The sequence below is a fragment of the Heptranchias perlo genome, chromosome 43 (genome assembly GCF_035084215.1).
Source record: "Heptranchias perlo isolate sHepPer1 chromosome 43, sHepPer1.hap1, whole genome shotgun sequence".
NCBI lineage: Eukaryota > Metazoa > Chordata > Chondrichthyes > Hexanchiformes > Hexanchidae > Heptranchias > Heptranchias perlo.
In genome coordinates, this window is record NC_090367.1 from 3,730,938 (window position 1) to 3,749,899 (window position 18,962).

An 18,962-nucleotide genomic window follows, 5' to 3' on the forward strand; every position below is an offset into this window, starting at 1 on the left:
TGGGGCGGTTGGAGGTGAGGAGATCACGCGATGAAACCTCCAGGAACGTGCCCATCCAGAGTTGGCGAGCCGGCCCAACAGCTTTGGGCGGAGGTCTTACCCTCGAGGCCGGGGGGGGGGGGGGGGTGCGGGCGGGGGGGACACACCGTCTCACCCGAGGTGGTCCTGACATCGCTGGGTCTCGCCGAGAGCGAGATCAGCAGGCTTATCTCCTGAGAAGCCACGTCAGGCAGCACCGTCCCAAGCCCAGGAGTTCCAGGCTCGAGGTCACAAACTCTGGCCGGACGTATCTCTGGAGATTTCATCAGATGACGTCCCACCCACCATTGGTCCATCCTCATGGCGCCTCCAATTGGAAGGCAGATAGACTCTTTGTCACCCAATTGGATGGTTTGTGACACTTCCAGTTATTAGTTATGGCAAGAAGAGCAGGGGAAGTTCTCCCCGGTGTCCTGGGCCAATATTTATCCTGCAACTGCCATCACTGAACCAAATGGTCTGGCCACCTTCTCGTTGCCGTTTGTGGGATCTTGCTGTGCGTAAATTGGGTTCCGACATTTCAATAGTGACTACACTTCAAAGGTAATGCATTGGTGGAAAGCATTTTTGGAATGTGAGGCCGTGAAAGGCGCTATATAAATGCGAGATCTTCCTTCTTACAGGTCAACTGGAGTGATTGGCACAACCCTCAGATTGTTGTATCTTACGGAGCCCTGTGAGAAACAAAGCTATGAGGGGGAGGGGGAGGGGGGAGGTGGGGTAGGGTGAGGGGTGAGGGGGGTAGGGTGAGGGGTGAGGGAGGGTGGGTGGGGGTCAGGCTATGGGTGGTGCAGTTTTACCATTCTTTTGACTTTTTTTGAATGAAAATTAGCTGACCCCCCTCACCATTGCTCATGGTTGTGATGGCCAGCTGCTGAAATGCAGCTGTGGTTAATCTGACCTGTCCCTTTCAGGCCACTTCACTGGTATTCCCTGCAGGGGGTGGAGGGGGAGAGGACTTTGAATAGTCACACTTTGAGGTCAATTAGAGGTTAATAGATTGGCAGCTGCTTGTAAATCCCCGGCTACACTTGGGAGTAAAGCTCCCTCTACACCGTCCCGTCCAACACTCCCAGGGCAGGTACAGCACGGGTTAGATACAGAGTAAAGCTCCCTCTACACTGTCCCGTCAAACACTCCCAGGGCAGGTACAGGGTTAGATACAGAGTAAAGCTCCCTCGACACTGTCCCATCAAACACTCCCAGGACAGGTACAGGGTTAGATACAGAGTAAAGCTCCCTCTACACTGTCCCGTCAAACACTCCCAGGGCGGGTACAGGGTTAGATGCAGAGTAAAGCTCCCTCGACACTGTCCCATCAAACACTCCCAGGGCAGGTACAGGGTTAGATACAGAGTAAAGCTCCCTCTACACTGTCCCGTCAAACACTCCCAGGGCGGGTACAGGGTTAGATACAGAGTAAAGCTCCCTCTACACTGTCCCGTCAAACACTCCCAGGGCGGGTACAGGGTTAGATGCAGAGTAAAGCTCCCTCGACACTGTCCCGTCAAACACTCCCAGGGCGGGTACAGGGTTAGATACAGAGTAAAGCTCCCTCTACACTGTCCCATCAAACACTCCCAGGGCAGGTACAGGGTTAGATACAGAGTAAAGCTCCCTCTACACTGTCCCATCAAACACTCCCAGGGCAGGTACAGGGTTAGATACAGAGTAAAGCTCCCTCTACACTGTCCCATCAAACACTCCCAGGGCAGGTACAGGGTTAGATACAGAGTAAAGCTCACTCTACACTGTCCCATCAAACACTCCCGGGGCAGGTACAGGGTTAGATACAGAGTGACGGTGAAGGTCGTATTGCAGAAGACATGGGACCAGAGGTGTGAGATATGAGGTTACTTTCGCAGTGAATATACGTCAGAGGCAAAGCATTAGTTTCCATGGTGATGATAGTTACTCTGTCTGGCAATCTGCTCCCATAGCAACAGAGAGATTACAGTCAATCTTACCTCTCTGTCCTTCGGAGACGTCCTTAAAAAGTTCCTTTTTAAAAAAAGTATATCATTTACAGTAACTGACATATTTACCGTTAAAAGGCATTGGCTCAGTCTTTGGACAAGGTAACCCATTATCCCACTGCTCTTCACTCAGTGTCTCCCCTCTCTCTCTCCTCTCCTCCCCCCTCACCTCACCTACCTGGACATCCTTTATCAAACACCTCCAGAGGGGGAGTGTCAGCAGGGTATGCGGCTCGGGGGAGGCATCACAGCCCATTCTGATCCTGCCCTCACCTGATCCGCAGACATGCTCACACACGTGTACACGCACACAGGTACATGCCTGCGTGAGTATATAAGTATAGGTGTGTGCGTGTCCATATACACATTTCACAGACTGCACACACACACTCACACCCAGCGTGAGCCCTCTATGTCCCTGAGGGAGAGGGGACTGAGAGACACCAGTCAGTGTACAGATATCTCCCTGAGAGAGAGGGAACTGAGAGACACCAGTCAGTGTACAGATATCTCCCTGAGGGAGAGGGACTGAGAGACACCAGTCAGTGTACAGATATCTCCCTGAGAGAGAGGGACTGAGAGACACCAGTCAGTGTACAGATATCTCCCTGAGAGAGAGAGGGGACTGAGAGACACCAGCCAGTGCACAGATATCTCCCTGAGAGAGAGGGGACTGAGAGACACCAGTCAGTGTACAGATATCACACTGAGAGAGAGGGGACTGAGAGACACCAGTCAGTGTACAGATGTCACCCTGAGGGAGAGAGGGACTGAGAGACACCAGTCAGTGTACAGATATCTCCCTGAGAGAGAGAGGACTGAGAGACACCAGTCAGTGTACAGATATCACCCTGAGAGAGAGGGGACTGAGAGACACCAGTCAGTGTACAGATATCTCCCTGAGGGAGAGGGGACTGAGAGACACCAGTCAGTGTACAGATATCTCCCTGAGAGAGAGGGACTGAGAGACACCAGTCAGTGTACAGATATCTCCCTGAGGGAGAGACACCAGTCAGTGTACAGATATCACCCTGAGAGAGAGGGGACCGAGAGACACCAGTCAGTGTACAGATATCTCCCTGAGAGAGAGGGACTGAGAGACACCAGTCAGTGTACAGATATCACACTGAGAGAGAGGGGACTGAGAGACACCAGTCAGTGTACAGATGTCACCCTGAGGGAGAGAGGTCTTGAGAGACACCAGTCAGTGTACAGATATCTCCCTGAGAGAGAGAGGACTGAGAGACACCAGTCAGTGTACAGATATCACCCTGAGAGAGAGGGGACTGAGAGACACCAGTCAGTGTACAGATATCTCCCTGAGGGAGAGGGGACTGAGAGACACCAGTCAGTGTACAGATATCTCCCTGAGAGAGAGGGACTGAGAGGACACCAGTCAGTGTACAGATATCTCCCTGAGGGAGAGACACCAGTCAGTGTACAGATATCACCCTGAGAGAGAGGGGACCGAGAGACACCAGTCAGTGTACAGATATCTCCCTGAGAGAGAGGGACTGAGAGACACCAGTCAGTGTACAGATATTTCCCTGAGGGAGAGAGGGACTGAGAGACACCAGTCAGTGTACAGATATCTCCCTGAGAGAGAGAGGGGACTGAGAGACACCAGCCAGTGTACAGATATCTCCCTGAGGGAGAGACACCAGTCAGTGTACAGATATCACCCTGAGAGAGAGGGGACTGAGAGACACCAGTCAGTGTACAGATATCACCCTGAGAGAGGGGACTGGAGAGACACCAGTCAGTGTACAGATATCTCCCTGAGGGAGAGAGGGACTGAGAGACACCAGTCAGTGTACAGATATCTCCCTGAGGGAGAGACACCAGTCAGTGTACAGATATCACTCTGAGAGAGAGGGGACTGAGAGACACCAGTCAGTGTACAGATATTTCCCTGAGGGAGAGAGGGACTGAGAGACACCAGTCAGTGTACAGATATCTCCCTGAGGGAGAGACACCAGTCAGTGTACAGATATCACCCTGAGAGAGAGGGGACTGAGAGACACCAGTCAGTGTACAGATATCACCCTGAGAGAGGGGACTGAGAGACACCAGTCAGTGTACAGATATCTCCCTGAGGGAGAGAGGGACTGAGAGACACCAGTCAGTGTACAGATATCTCCCTGAGGGAGAGACACCAGTCAGTGTACAGATATCTCCCTGAGAGAGAGGGGACTGAGAGACACCAGTCAGTGTACAGATATCACCCTGAGAGAGAGGGGACTGAGAGACACCAGTCAGTGTACAGATATCTCCCTGAGAGACTTGCTCTCACCCACCTGACTGCATAATCCAGATACAGACACCAATGAATAAAAAAAATCACAGAGATACTGGAAGGTTTTATTTAATAATTATTTTTTTTTCCCTCTATAAAATAACAGTGGCCAGTCAGACACGGCTTGAAACTAGCCTGCGTGTCCTGCCCGCCTGGCCGGCCACTCGTCTGACCGCGATACAGTGAAAAAATAATCCAGACGGCGATGGCTGAGGAGAAGCCTGCTCGTTCTGTGTCGCCAGCAGTAGATGCACTTTTTAGGGTAAAACGTCCCGCGAGAACCTCTCCTTGGCTGAATCCATCAAAGGTCGCGCCCCCTTCCCCTTTAACCTGCAGGTCAGTTCGCGCGACCCTCCTCCTCGCTCCCACACCGACTTGCCTCCATCCCAGCTTGGAGGTGTGACGGCCTCTTTGCTCCAAATTTCCGTGTCCAAGTCAATCAGGCTCTGACCCTTGCCGCCCGGCGACGGGCTCCCCTGCAGGAGCAACGGCAGCTGCCGCCTGGAGGGGTCGAAGGTCAGTCCGGAGAACGGGCAGCTCGAGAAACCAGCTCTTGCCACTGCGGCGCTGAAGGGGTCGGAGGTCGGGGGGGGGAAGGGGCAGAAGGGGTTGTTGGGCCCCGGGGGGCACAGCCGGATCGCCGGGCCGCCCGCGAACGGGTTCTTCGGGCGGGGCGGACTCGGCGCGCCGAAGGGGTCCGCGGCGCCCGTCCTCCAGGCCGGGTCGCCCGCCGCGGCCGTGCCGGCGGAGACGAAGCTCCAGGGGTCGATCCGGGCCCGCGTCCGGGAGGGCCGGGGCCGGGGGAGGGCGCTGGATTTGGCGTGCTCCGCCCGCTGCCCGGGCGTCCGGTGAGGGTGGCCGGGGAGGCGCGGGATTCCGGCAGAGTCTTGTTCCCTCGCGGACCTGGAGGGTATTCCTGAAACGAGAAAGGGAGGGAGAGAGAGGGAGATCAGTATGGCTGGTGCCCAAAATAGGTTCGTTTCCCTGTTTGCTCCCCTCATTCCTTTCGATGGCGCTGGGGTATGGAGCCCATGGGTGTCGTGTAGCCCAACTGGCTCACCCAAGTGCCAGTGGTCCATGTGGTGAGTGGTCTGTAGGCTATTTAACCGTGGGGGCCATCCCAGTCTACCGCCCTCCCTCAACGCGCAATTTCCACGAGGCAGCGCTCCAGACAGATTCATCCCACATCCACCCGAGCCAAGAGGCTTCCCGCGCGCCCACCGCGTGTACACCAGGCCCCCCTTGCAGGGCAGCTTCTGCTATTACCCCATGTACCGCGGTGCAGCGAGCTCCGGCCTCCCACCACGGCCGCCCCCCCTCACCTGCGGTCTCCGCGGCGCTCTCCACCGGCCGTTCCCCGCCGCCGTGCTTCCTGTCCCGCCTCGGGGTCACGGGGGGTCCTGGCAGCGGCTCGTCGGCGACGGGCGGGGCCTGACCTTCGACCTGCTCGACCCAGCCCTCCTCGAATAGGCCCGGCCCGCGGGCGGCGGCATCCGCCGCGTCGCGGCGGGCTGGGGCCTCGATGCCGGCCAAGTTAATTAACGTCTGGGAGGAGTCGGGGAAACAGATCAGGTCGCCGGGCCTGCCGTCATCGTCCTTTCGGGCCTTCTTGCGGTGCGTGACCTGAGGCGAGCTCTGGTTGCTATGGGAACCGCCGGGCGCGGTGACGCCGGGCGCCCTCTGCGTCGTCGTCGCGGCCTCGTCCTCCCTCGCGTCGGGCAGCCGCAGCCGCGCCAGGTCACGTCCCAGCGCGACTGACGCAAGCATGGCGGCGCTGCCTAGCAACGCCCGGCGCGGGCACTTGAACCGTCGCTGGTGGGCCGCCCCGGAGTCCGGCCTGTCGCCGCCGTTCTTGTACCCGTCGTCGCTGCCCTGAGGTAGGCCGTCGATGGAGAGAGGGTCCCCGTTCCTGGGATCGTCACCTGCAAAAGAGATAGAGAGAGGGAGAGAGAGAGAGGGGGGTCCAGGCCCAGGTTACCAAGGGCAACGGGGGGCCAAAACTCGAGTCGGGCGGTAGGTTATCGGCCTAGTCCAGACCTGACGGTTCCAACCCTCTCCGGACCGGCCTCCCGTCAACCTCTGTTCATCCAAAACCCTGCTGCCGGCCCCACCTTTCATAACTCACCCAAGTTAGATATGGGGTCAGCAGAGGTCGCTGATGAGGTCAAGTTGGCCAGCCTGGAGAGGGTTTTTCACCCAATTCCCCCACTGTGCTCGCTGACCTATATCGGCTCCCGGTCCCCACAACACCTTGTTTTCAAATCCCTCCATGGCCCTCGCCCCCCTCTCCCTATCCCTGTAACCTCCTCCAGCCCCGACAAACCCTCCGAGATCTCTGCGCTCCTCCAATTCTGGCCTCTTGCGCATCCCCCGATTTCCATCGCTCCGCCATTGGCGGCCGTGCCTTCAGCCGCCTGGGCCCCTAAGCTCTGGAATTCCCTCTCCGCCTCTCTCTCTCCTCCTTTAAGACGCTCCTTAAAACCTCCCTCTTTGACCGAGCTTTTGGTCACCTGACCTAATATCTCCTTATGTGGCAAATTTTTGTCTGATTTACGTTCCTGTGAAACGCCCTGGGATGTTAAAGGCGCTATATAAATGCAGGTGGTTGTTGTTATTGTCCCAGGTACCGTTCCATTGCAGTCATTGGGTGTACACTGTGGTACACTGGGCAACACCACAAGCCTGCAGGGGGTCCTTGTCTTGCAGGTACAATGTTGTACATCCATTGGCAGTACGCTGTGTTCGACAAGGGGCTGCCGATCCGATAGTGCTCAAGAGAAATTTCTACCTTCTTGCATTTATATAGCACCTTTCACCACCTCAGGACCTCCCAAAGCGCTTTACACCCAATGGAGTATGTTTTTTTGAAGTGTAGTCACTGTTGTAATGTGGGAAACGCAGCAGCCAATTCAGGCACAGCAAGATCCCACAAACAGCAATGTGATAATGACCAGATCATCTGTTTTTTAGTGATGTTGGTTGAGGGATAAATATCGGCCCCAGGACCCCGGGGAGAACTCCCCCTGCTCTTCTTCCAATAGTGGCCGTGGGATCTTTTACATCCACCCGAGAGGGGCAGACGGGGCCCTCGGTTTAACGTCTCATCCGGAAGACGGCGCCTCCGACAGTGCGGCGCTCCCTCAGTACTGACCCTCCGACAGTGCGGCGCTCCCTCGGTACTGACCCTCCGACAGCGCGGCGCTCCCTCAGTACTGACCCTCCGACAGTGCGGCGCTCCCTCAGTACTGACCCTCCGACAGTGCGGCGCTCCCTCAGTACTGACCCTCCGACAGTGCGGCGCTCCCTCAGTACTGACCCTCCGACAGTGCGGCGCTCCCTCAGTACTGACCCTCCGACAGTGCGGCGCTCCCTCAGTACTGACCCTCCGACAGTGCGGCGCTCCCTCAGTACTGACCCTCCGACAGTGCGGCGCTCCCTCAGTACTGACCCTCCGACAGTGCGGCGCTCCCTCAGTACTGACCCTCCGACAGTGCGGCGCTCCCTCAGTACTGACCCTCCGACAGTGCGGCGCTCCCTCAGTACTGACCCTCCGACAGTGCGGCGCTCCCTCAGTACTGACCCTCCGACAGTGCGGCGCTCCCTCGGTACTGACCCTCCGACAGTGCGGCGCTCCCTCAGTACTGACCCTCCGACAGCGCGGCGCTCCCTCAGTACGGACCCTCCGACAGTGCGGCGCTCCCTCAGTACTGACCCTCCGACAGTGCGGCGCTCCCTCAGTACTGACCCTCCGACAGTGCGGCGCTCCCTCAGTACTGACCCTCCGACAGCGCGGCGCTCCCTCAGTACGGACCCTCCGACAGTGCGGCGCTCCCTCAGTACTGACCCTCCGACAGTGCGGCGCTCCCTCAGTACTGACCCTCCGACAGCGCGGCGCTCCCTCGGTACTGACCCTCCGACAGCACGGCGCTCCCTCGGTACTGACCCTTCGACACTCCCTCAGTACTGATCCTCCGACAGTGCGGCGCTCCCTCAGTACTGACCCTCCGACAGCGCGGCGCTCCCTCGGTGCTGGCACTGGGGAGTGTCGGCCTGGATTATGGGGCTCGAGTCTCTGGAGTGGGGGCTCGTACCCATGACCTTCTGACTCGGAGGTGAGAGAGAGAGAGAGAGACCGACTGACTGACACCATGAAAGACTCTTCGGGTCCCAGGTTTGACGCAAGCTCTGTGTGTCTTCACTTACCTGGGGTAGTGTCTATAACCAAACTCGGTAATGATGGAGGGCAGCCTTCGTCTCCCATCTCTGCGCTCCATATGTGATTATCCAACCGAGGCCTGAGACTTAAGGAGGAAACACTCGAGTTACACTCAACGGTGAGAAATTACCACATCGCCAATGGCAACGGCCTCACCACATTTCGACATGGAGCAGGATGTGACATCATCACAAAATGGCAGCAGTCACCCAACCCCTCCCCCCCCGCCCCCCCTCCACCAACCCCCAACAGGGGCACCAAGGCTGGATATTCAAACACTGCTCCGCTCCCCCGTCTGGTCTTCGTCTCCGAGTCTAGACAGGATGTCAGGTTATCCTCAGGAAGGAGGGCCCACTGACATCCTGATCCAGTCCTCGGCCAGTGCTAACCTTTCCAGAACGAATCACGGGATAGCAATCAGGAGGTGGAATTATTATTTCCCAAACACTCCCGGGGCAGGTACAGGGTTAGATACAGAGTAAAGCTCCCTCTACACTGTCCCATCAAACACTCCCGGGGCAGGTACAGGGTTAGATACAGAGTAAAGCTCCCTCTGCACTGTCCCGTCAAACACTCCCAGGGCAGGTACAGCACGGGTTAGATACAGAGTAAAGCTCCCTCTACACTGTCCCATCAAACACTCCCAGGGCAGGTACAGCACGGGTTAGATACAGAGTAAAGCTCCCTCTACACTGTCCCATCAAACACTCCCAGGGCAGGTACAACACGGGTTAGATACAGAGTAAAGCTCCCTCTACACTGTCCCGTCAAACACTCCCAGGGCAGGTACAACACGGGTTAGATACAGAGTAAAGCTCCCTCTACACTGTCCCATCAAACACTCCCAGGGCAGGTACAGGGTTAGATACAGAGTAAAGCTCCCTCTACACTGTCCCATCAAACACTCCCAGGGCAGGTACAGGGTTAGATACAGAGTAAAGCTCCCTCTACACTGTCCCATCAAACACTCCCAGGGCAGGTACAGGGTTAGATACAGAGTAAAGCTCCCTCTACACTGTCCCATCAAACACTCCCAGGGCAGGTACAGGGTTAGATACAGAGTAAAGCTCCCTCTACACTGTCCCATCAAACACTCCCAGGGCAGGTACAGCACGGGTTAGATACAGAGTAAAGCTCCCTCTACACTGTCCCATCAAACACTCCCAGGGCAGGTACAGGGTTAGATACAGAGTAAAGCTCCCTCTACACTGTCCCATCAAACACTCCCAGGGCAGGTACAGGGTTAGATACAGAGTAAAGCTCCCTCTACACTGTCCCATCAAACACTCCCAGGGCAGGTACAGGGTTAGATACAGAGTAAAGCTCCCTCTACACTGTCCCGTCAAAGACTCCCAGGGCAGGTACAGGGTTAGATACAGAGTAAAGCTCCCTCTACACTGTCCCGTCAAACACTCCCAGGGCAGGTACAGGGTTAGATACAGAGTAAAGCTCCCTCTACACTGTCCCATCAAACACTCCCAGGGTAGGTACAGGGTTAGATACAGAGTAAAGCTCCCTCTACACTGTCCCGTCAAACACTCCCAGGGCAGGTACAGGGTTAGATACAGAGTAAAGCTCCCTCTACACTGTCCCATCAAACACTCCCAGGGCAGGTACAGCACGGGTTAGATACAGAGTAAAGCTCCCTCTACACTGTCCCGTCAAAGACTCCCAGGGCAGGTACAGGGTTAGATACAGAGTAAAGCTCCCTCTACACTGTCCCGTCAAACACTCCCAGGGCAGGTACAGGGTTAGATACAGAGTAAAGCTCCCTCTACACTGTCCCGTCAAACACTCCCAGGGCAGGTACAGGGTTAGATACAGAGTAAAGCTCCCTCTACACTGTCCCATCAAACACTCCCAGGGTAGGTACAGGGTTAGATACAGAGTAAAGCTCCCTCTACACTGTCCCATCAAACACTCCCAGGGCAGGTACAGGGTTAGATACAGAGTAAAGCTCCCTCCACACTGTCCCATCAAACACTCCCAGGGCAGGTACAGGGTTAGATACAGAGTAAAGCTCCCTCTACACTGTCCCATCAAACACTCCCAGGGTAGGTACAGGGTTAGATACAGAGTAAAGCTCCCTCTACACTGTCCCATCAAACACTCCCAGGGCAGGTACAGGGTTAGATACAGAGTAAAGCTCCCTCTACACTGTCCCATCAAACACTCCCAGGGCAGGTACAGGGTTAGATACAGAGTAAAGCTCCCTCTACACTGTCCCGTCAAACACTCCCAGGGCAGGTACAGTGTTAGATACAGAGTAAAGCTCCCTCTACACTGTCCCATCAAACACTCCCAGGGCAGGTACAGCACAGGTTAGATACAGAGTAAAGCTCCCTCTACACTGTCCCATCAAACACTCCCAGGGCAGGTACAGTGTTAGATACAGAGTAAAGCTCCCTCTACACTGTCCCATCAGACACTCCCAGGGCAGGTACAGGGTTAGATACAGAGTAAAGCTTCATCCAATGGAGATGCTCCATCTCCTGTTCCCTTGGCCCTCCTCCTCCAGCTTTCCAACGCAATTCCAAATATTCCCAATTGTTTCCCCACAGGGAATTCCTACCTTCCGTCGGCTGCTACGTCACTGGGTTTTGCCGAGTTGTGTCCCCTGGCCCGAGCCGGGTGCCTCTCTCCTCTCCCACATTCCTCACCGTCGGAATTATCGGGGCCCCAGGCAGAACATCGACTCCAGGCACCATTCACCTCGTTCGGAATCACTGCAAGAGAATGGGGGGGGGGGAAAGAGAGAGAGAGACCGTGAACAAGGGAGAGAGAGAGAGAGAGAGAGACTGTGAACAAGGGAGAGAGAGAGAGAGAGAGAGAGAGAGAAAGGGGGGGGGGGGAGAGAGAGAGAGAGAGAGAGAGAGAGACCGTGAACAAGGGAGAGAGAGAGAGAGAGAGAGAGAAAGGGGGGGGGGGAGAGAGAGAGAGAGAGAGAAAGGGGGGGGGGGGAGAGAGAGAGAGAGAGACACCCAATGATAGAAAGAGAGAGAGAGAGAGAGAGAGAGACATCCAATGATAGAAAGAGAGAGAGAGAGAGAGAGAGAGACACCCAATGATAGAAAGAGAGAGAGAGAGAGAGAGAGACACCCAATGATAGAAAGAGAGAGAGAGAGAGAGAGAGACACCCAATGATAGAAAGAGAGAGAGAGAGAGAGAGAGACACCCAATGATAGAAAGAGAGAGAGAGAGAGAGAGAGAGACACCCAATGATAGAAAGAGAGAGAGAGAGAGAGAGAGACACCCAATGATAGAAAGAGAGAGAGGAGAGAGAGAGAGACACAATGATAGAAAGAGAGAGAGAGAGAGAGAGAGAGAGAGACACCCAATGATAGAAAGAGAGAGAGAGAGAGAGAGACACCCAATGATAGAAAGAGAGAGAGGAGAGAGAGACCGTGAACAAGGGAGAGAGAGAGAGAGAGAGAGAGAGAGACACCCAATGATAGAAAGAGAGAGAGAGAGAGAGAGAGACACCCAATGATAGAAAGAGAGAGAGGAGAGAGAGACCGTGAACAAGGGAGAGAGAGAGAGAGAGAGAGAGAGAGAAAGGGGGGGGGGAGAGAGAGAGAGAGAGAGAGACACAATGATAGAGAGAGAGAGAGAGCAGAGAAAGGGAACCCCCCTCCCCACGCCCCGACTCCAGTGGAGCACGGGGTGCAGTGATTTTGAGTCAAGCGGTGAGAGTTGAGGGGGTGCAGGGGGAGTTTAAGGACTGATTATTCTCTCTCCAGGTTGGAAGAGGTGCTGGAATATCACCATGTGCTGCTTACACTGGATCGCCCTCAGCCGCGGGACGAAGGACGAGATGTTCGGGGCACTGGAGCTGACGTCAAACAATCCCTTCTTCTTATTGAGCACCGGAGAGGCCTGGACTGTGAGCTTGTGCTGGAAATCTGCACAGGAAAAGGGAGAGTCGCCATTAAAGGGTTTGTTAAAGGGGCAGTCGCCATTAAAGGGTTTGTTAAAGGGGCAGTCGCCATTAAAGGGTTTGTTAAAGGGACAGTCGCCATTAAAGGGTTTGTTAAAGGGGCAGTCGCCATTAAAGGGTTTGTTAAAGGGACAGTCGCCATTAAAGGGTTTGTTAAAGGGACAGTCGCCATTAAGGGTTTGTTAAAGGGACAGTCGCCATTAAAGGGTTTGTTAAAGGGACAGTCGCCATTAAGGGTTTGTTAAAGGGGCAGTCGCCATTAAAGGGTTTGTTAAAGGGACAGTCGCCATTAAAGGGTTTGTTAAAGGGGCAGTCGCCATTAAAGGGTTTGTTAAAGGGGCAGTCGCCATTAAAGGGTTTGTTAAAGGGACAGTCGCCATTAAAGAGTTTGTTAAAGGGACAGTCGCCATTAAAGGGTTTGTTAAAGGGACAGTCGCCATTAAGGGTTTGTTAAAGGGGCAGTCGCCATTAAAGGGTTTGTTAAAGGGGCAGTCGCCATTAAAGAGTTTGTTAAAGGGACAGTCGACATTAAAGGGTTTGTTAAAGGGACAGTCGCCATTAAGGGTTTGTTAAAGGGGCAGTCGCCATTAAGGGGTTTGTTAAAGGGACAGTCGCCATTAAAGGGTTTGTTAAAGGGGCAGTCGCCATTAAAGGGTTTGTTAAAGGGACAGTCGCCATTAAAGGGTTTGTTAAAGGGACAGTCGCCATTAAAGGGTTTGTTAAAGGGACAGTCGCCATTAAAGGGTTTGTTAAAGGGACAGTCACCAACACAGGGGCTGACATTGCTTCCAAGGGCATGTTCCAATCTCAGCCATACCATAATCAGCCAATCCACGGCACCACCCTTGAGCACCTACACACCATGAGACAGGCTCAAAGACCATAGGTAGGTTCGTACTGACCGATCGACTGATGGGCGGGTGCCCGTAGGTTGGTTGGGGACTGACCGATCGACTGATGGGCGGGTGCCCGTAGGTTGGTTGGGGACTGACCGATCGACTGATGGGCGGGTGCCCGTAGGTTGGTTGGGGACTGACCGATCGACTGATGGGCGGGTGCCCGTAGGTTGGTTGGGGACTGACCGATCGACTGATGGGCGGGTGCCCGTAGGTTGGTTGGGGACTGACCGATCGACTGATGGGCGGGTGCCCCTAGGTTGGTTGGGGACTGACCGATCGACTGATGGGCGGGTGCCCGTAGGTTGGTTGGGGACTGACCGATCGACTGATGGGCGGGTGCCCGTAGGTTGGTTGGGGACTGTCCGATCGACTGATGGGCGGGTGCCCATAGGTTGGTTGGGGACTGACCGATCGACTGATGGGCGGGTGCCCGTAGGTTGGTTGGGGACTGACCGATCGACTGATGGGCGGGTGCCCGTAGGTTGGTTGGGGACTGACCGATCGACTGATGGGCGGGTGCCCGTAGGTTGGTTGGGGACTGACCGATCGACTGATGGGCGGGTGCCCGTAGGTTGGTTGGGGACTGACCGATCGACTGATGGGCGGGTGCCCGTAGGTTGGTTTGGGTACTGACCGATCGGCTGATGGGCGGGTGCCCGTAGGTTGGTTGGGGACTGACCGATCGACTGATGGGCAGGTGCCCGTAGGTTGGTTTGGGTACTGACCGATCGACTGATGGGCGGGTGCCCGTAGGTTGGTTGGGGACTGACCGATCGACTGATGGGCGGGTGCCCGTAGGTTGGTTTGGGTACTGACCGATCGACTGATGGGCGGGTGCCCGTAGGTTGGTTGGGGACTGACCGATCGACTGATGGGCGGGTGCCCGTAGGTTGGTTGGGGACTGACCGATCGACTGATGGGCGGGTGCCCGTAGGTTGGTTGGGGACTGACCGATCGACTGATGGGCAGGTGCCCGTAGGTTGGTTTGGGTACTGACCGATCGGCCTGCTGATCCGTTGGCCATCTTTGACCTTGAGCTTGTTCTTCTTGAAGGTTCCCTTCCTCTTCTTCACATTGGGCTTGTCCGCGTTCATCTGGTAGATGAGGAGGCTCAGCTCACGCTCGAACACGTCCAGCTCCCACTGCGCCAGCGCGTGCTCCCGCTGGCGCAGAGACTCCTCGTGCGACTTCTGCTGAAGGGCCGCCCGCTTCAGCTCCTCCTCGCGGCACAGCAGCTCCTGCGGCACAAAGCGGACGGGTCAACCGGGGCGGGGGGGGGTTTTTTTTTCGCCACAGCGCCGAGGCCCTCTCCCTCCTCCTCGAACTGACCTCACCCCCAATGGAGTCCCTCACAGTCTAACCCCCTCTCCACCATAGGCGCAGGGTCTCGCTGGGGTCCGGGACCCGGGGTATCTCGCCCAGCGAGTGCGGGCGGGATATTCAGCTGTGGAGGGCATCGCGGCCTGATGTTGTCATATACTACGGGTCAGATCAGCAACCGATTGGCTCAGTGACAACCTGCATTTATATAGCGGCAGTGGAAGTGGATGATTCACATGCCTCCGTTATATATGATGTGGGAGGGGGATTGGGAGGGCCATCCGCCCATTGCTCCACTCACCTTCTCCTTGGCCCTCAGCTCGTTGAACATTTCCTGGATCTCCAGCTTCCAGTCGTCCTGCATGGAGTGAAAGGACTCCTCGGGCATCTCCAGCAGCACCTGGTCCTCGATGGCCGTCAGCTGCTCCAAGATGGAAGCAAAGTGCGGCCTGCGGTGGGGGTCTTCGTCCCAGCACTCTGTGGGGGGGGGGTGGGGAGGAGCGAGGGGGAAGAAAAGAAAATACTTTTAATTTGGTTTCCCTCAGGACCCTTTCCCAATCTGTGTTGGAGTAACAATGACAACAACCTGCATTTATATAGCGCCTTTCACCAAGCAAAACCTCCCGCGGCCCTTCACAGGGGCGTTAATCAGACAGAATTTGACACCGAGCCACAAAGGGAGATATCAGGACAGGTGACCAAAAGTTCATGGAAGGTGGGAGTAGGAGGGTAAAAGGGGAACGATTCACTCCTGTCTGGGACTGTACGGCCCCTGTGTGTCTCAGTGTCTCCTGTACACGTACAGTACACAATGGGTAAAAGGGAACGATTCACTCCTGTCTGGGACTGTACGGCCCGTGTGTGTCTCAGTGTCTCCTGTACACGTACAGTACACAATGGGTAAAAGGGAACGATTCACTCCTGTCTGGGACTGTATGGCCCGTGTGTGTCTCAGCTCCTGTACATGTACAGTATACACAGTGGGTAAAAGGGAACGATTCACTCCTGTCTGGGACTGTACGGCCCGTGTGTGTCTCAGTGTCTCCTGTACATTGTACAGTACACAGTGGGTAAAAGGGAACGATTCACTCCTGTCTGGGACTGTACGGCCCGTGTGTGTCTCAGTGTCTCCTGTACACGTACAGTACACAATGGGTAAAAGGGAACGATTCACTCCTGTCTGGGACTGTATGGCCCGTGTGTGTCTCAGCTCCTGTACATGTACAGTATACACAGTGGGTAAAAGGGAACGATTCACTCCTGTCTGGGACTGTACGGCCCGTGTGTGTCTCAGTGCCTCCTGTACACGTACAGTACACAGTGGGTAAAAGGGAACGATTCACTCCTGTCTGGGACTGTACGGCCCGTGTGTGTCTCAGTGCCTCCTGTACATGTACAGTACACAGTGGGTAAAAGGGAACGATTCACTCCTGTCTGGGACTGTACGGCCCGTGTGTGTCTCAGTGCCTCCTGTACATGTACAGTACACAGTGGGTAAAAGGGAACGATTCACTCCTGTCTGGGACTGTACGGCCCGTGTGTGTCTCAGCTCCTGTACATGTACAGTATACACAGTGGGTAAAAGGGAACGATTCACTCCTGTCTGGGACTGTACGGCCCGTGTGTGTCTCAGTGTCTCCTGTACACGTACAGTACACAGTGGGTAAAAGGGAACGATTCACTCCTGTCTGGTACTGTACGGCCCGTGTGTGTCTCAGTGCCTCCTGTACATGCACAGTACACAGTGGGTAAAAGGGAACGATTCACTCCTGTCTGGGACTGTACGGCCCGTGTGTGTCTCAGTGCCTCCTGTACATGTACAGTACACAGTGGGTAAAAGGGAACGATTCACTCCTGTCTGGGACTGTACGGCCCGTGTGTGTCTCAGTGTCTCCTGTACACGTACAGTACACAGTGGGTAAAAGGGAACGATTCACTCCTGTCTGGGACTGTACGGCCCATGTGTGTGTCAGTGTCTCCTGTACATGCACAGTACACAGTGGGTAAAAGGGAACGATTCACTCCTGCCTGTGTTAACTCGGAGCTGGTAACCGACAGTGGGATTATCCCTGCTGCTAACAGGAGAATCGGGAGTCTGTCTCTGATTGAACGCACTACCAGGAGACTAGTTTGCTGTTCCTTCACTCACTCACCTGCCATTAGCTGAGCGAAAGGTTCTGGGCACGTCGAGGGGATGGGGAGTGTTAGCTTGTTGACAGCGACTCCATAAGCAACTGCGAGCCCGTCGATCCCTCTGTAGGGAACCTCTCCCGTTAGCAGCTCCCACAGCAGCACCCCGTAACTGCGGGAAGGACGCAGAGTAAACCGTCATCGTCAACAATAACCTTAATTTATACAGCGGATTAACGTAGTCAAACGTCCCAGGGCTCCTCAGGGGGGCGTAAATCAGACTGAATCTGAGCCCGAGCCACAGAAGGCGATATCAGGACAGGTGACCAAAAGCTCGGTCAAAGAGGGAGGTTTTGAGGAGGAGAGAGAGGCGGAGAGGTTTAGAGGAGGGAATTCCAGAGGCACGGCCGCCAATTAAAACCGGGGAATGCGCAAGAGGCCAGGATTGGATCCAACTCGCGGCTGCTGGTCTGTAAGATCCACCCTCCTATAACGGGCTACCCAGAACTACGCACGATACCCCACCCAGGGCCACCGACAAATTTATCACTTCCCTGCTTTTCTCTACAGCGTCCTGACGTATGAACTCAATCTCCTCCTGTCCTTAACGTGTGTCAGCTTGTCTCTCGTCAGTCTCTCTCTCTCTCTCTCTCGCCTCCGAGTCAGGAGTTCGAGCCCCCACTCCAGAGACCCGAGCCCCGTAATCCAGGCCGGTACCGAGGAGGGGGCGCCGCGCTGTCGGAGGCGCCGTCTTTCGGACGAGACGTCAAACCGAGGGCCCCGCCTGCCCCTCTCGGGCGGGCGCAAAAGATCCCACGGCCGCTATTGGAAGAAGAGCAGGGGAGGGGGGGAGGGGGGGAGGGGGGGGGGAAGTCCTTTATCTCTCAACCAACATGGCTAAAAAACAGATGATCTGCTCATTTATCTCATTGCTGTTTGTGGGATCTTGCTGTGCGCAAATTGGCACAATAGGGACCGCACTTCAAAAGTGGGGGGGGGGGAGGGGCGAGGGGGCGCTCTCTGCCAGCGGTGCCCGAGCGGGCACCGATCACTCACCTCCACACGTCACTCCCTTTGGAGAAGGTGGACGTCTTGATCACCTCTGGGGCCATCCAGGCATAGGTCCCGGCCGTGCTCATCTTGGTCGTCTTGTGCCACTCGCGGGCCAGGCCGAAGTCTGTGATCTTCAGCGTCTTGCACTCCATGTCGTCGTCCTCAATGGGCTGGAACAAGAGGACTGGAGACGCAAGAGTTTGGGGGGGGCGGGGAGGGGAGGGGAGGGGAGGGAGGTTAAGAGATCGTCAGTGGGCGCCCATCTTCCCGATTTCCCCCCCCCCCCCCCCCGCACCCACATCCCCTTCCGAAGACGCCAACTCTTCCCTGGGATGCAGGTTCCACAGGCGCCCTACCCGCTCAGCGAGCGTCGGCGGGATATTCAACTGCATGGGGCGTCACCACCGCAGCTCAGCTTGTCCTGTTTAACGGCCGGGACTCTTTGGCTAGTTATCAGGAGGGGGATTGGCTCTTTGTTATTTTATTATTATTATTATTATTATTCCTCCCCTGTCCTTTACTTGACCCAGGGCACGTCAAGGCCCCCCCCCGATAACCTCACCCAACAAAACGAGTAGACGACTTTGAGCAGCACTGATGAAGTGAGGGGGGGGGGGGGGAGAGAAGGGAATAAGAGGGGGGAGGGGGGAGAAGGGAATAAGAGGGGGGAGGGGGGGGGGAGAGAATAAGAGGGGGGAGGGGGGAGAAGAGAATAAGAGGGGGAGGGGGGAGAAGAGAATAAGAGGGGGAGGGGGGGGAGAAGAGAATAAGAGGGGGAGGGGGGGAGAAGAGAATAAGAGGGGGAGGGGGGGGAAGAGAATAAGAGGGGGAGGGGGGGGAAGAGAATAAGAGGGGGAGGGGGGGGGAAGAGAATAAGAGGGGGGAGGGGGGAGAAGAGAATAAGAGGGGGAGGGGGAGAAGAGAATAAGAGGGGGAGGGGGGGAAGAGAATAAGAGTGGGAGGGGGGGGAAGAGAATAAGAGGGGGAGGGGGGGAAGAGAATAAGAGGGGGAGGGGGAGAAGTGAATAAGAGGGGGAGGGGGAGAAGTGAATAAGAGGGGGAGGGGGAGAAGTGAATAAGAGGGGGAGGGGGGGGA

The 18,962-nt window shown here is 55.8% G+C and overlaps 1 protein-coding gene across 1 annotated transcript in view; it reads right to left on the reverse strand.

The window, feature by feature from the left end:
- Nucleotides 1–4,364: 4,364 nt before the first annotated feature.
- LOC137306426 (mitogen-activated protein kinase kinase kinase 11-like) overlaps nt 4,365–18,962 on the reverse strand; it is a 42,950-nt gene continuing 28,352 nt past the window's right edge. Inside the window, exons 2-10 of the mRNA XM_067975614.1 lie at nt 17,870–18,050; nt 16,837–16,985; nt 14,985–15,160; nt 14,361–14,601; nt 12,307–12,429; nt 11,100–11,253; nt 8,515–8,612; nt 5,634–6,233; nt 4,365–5,227 (exon numbers count right to left, since the gene is read on the reverse strand). Coding sequence (XP_067831715.1) covers nt 4,569–5,227; nt 5,634–6,233; nt 8,515–8,612; nt 11,100–11,253; nt 12,307–12,429; nt 14,361–14,601; nt 14,985–15,160; nt 16,837–16,985; nt 17,870–18,050 — 2,381 coding nt within the window. The 3' untranslated portion in view covers nt 4,365–4,568. The remainder of the gene's footprint in view (nt 5,228–5,633; nt 6,234–8,514; nt 8,613–11,099; nt 11,254–12,306; nt 12,430–14,360; nt 14,602–14,984; nt 15,161–16,836; nt 16,986–17,869; nt 18,051–18,962) is intronic.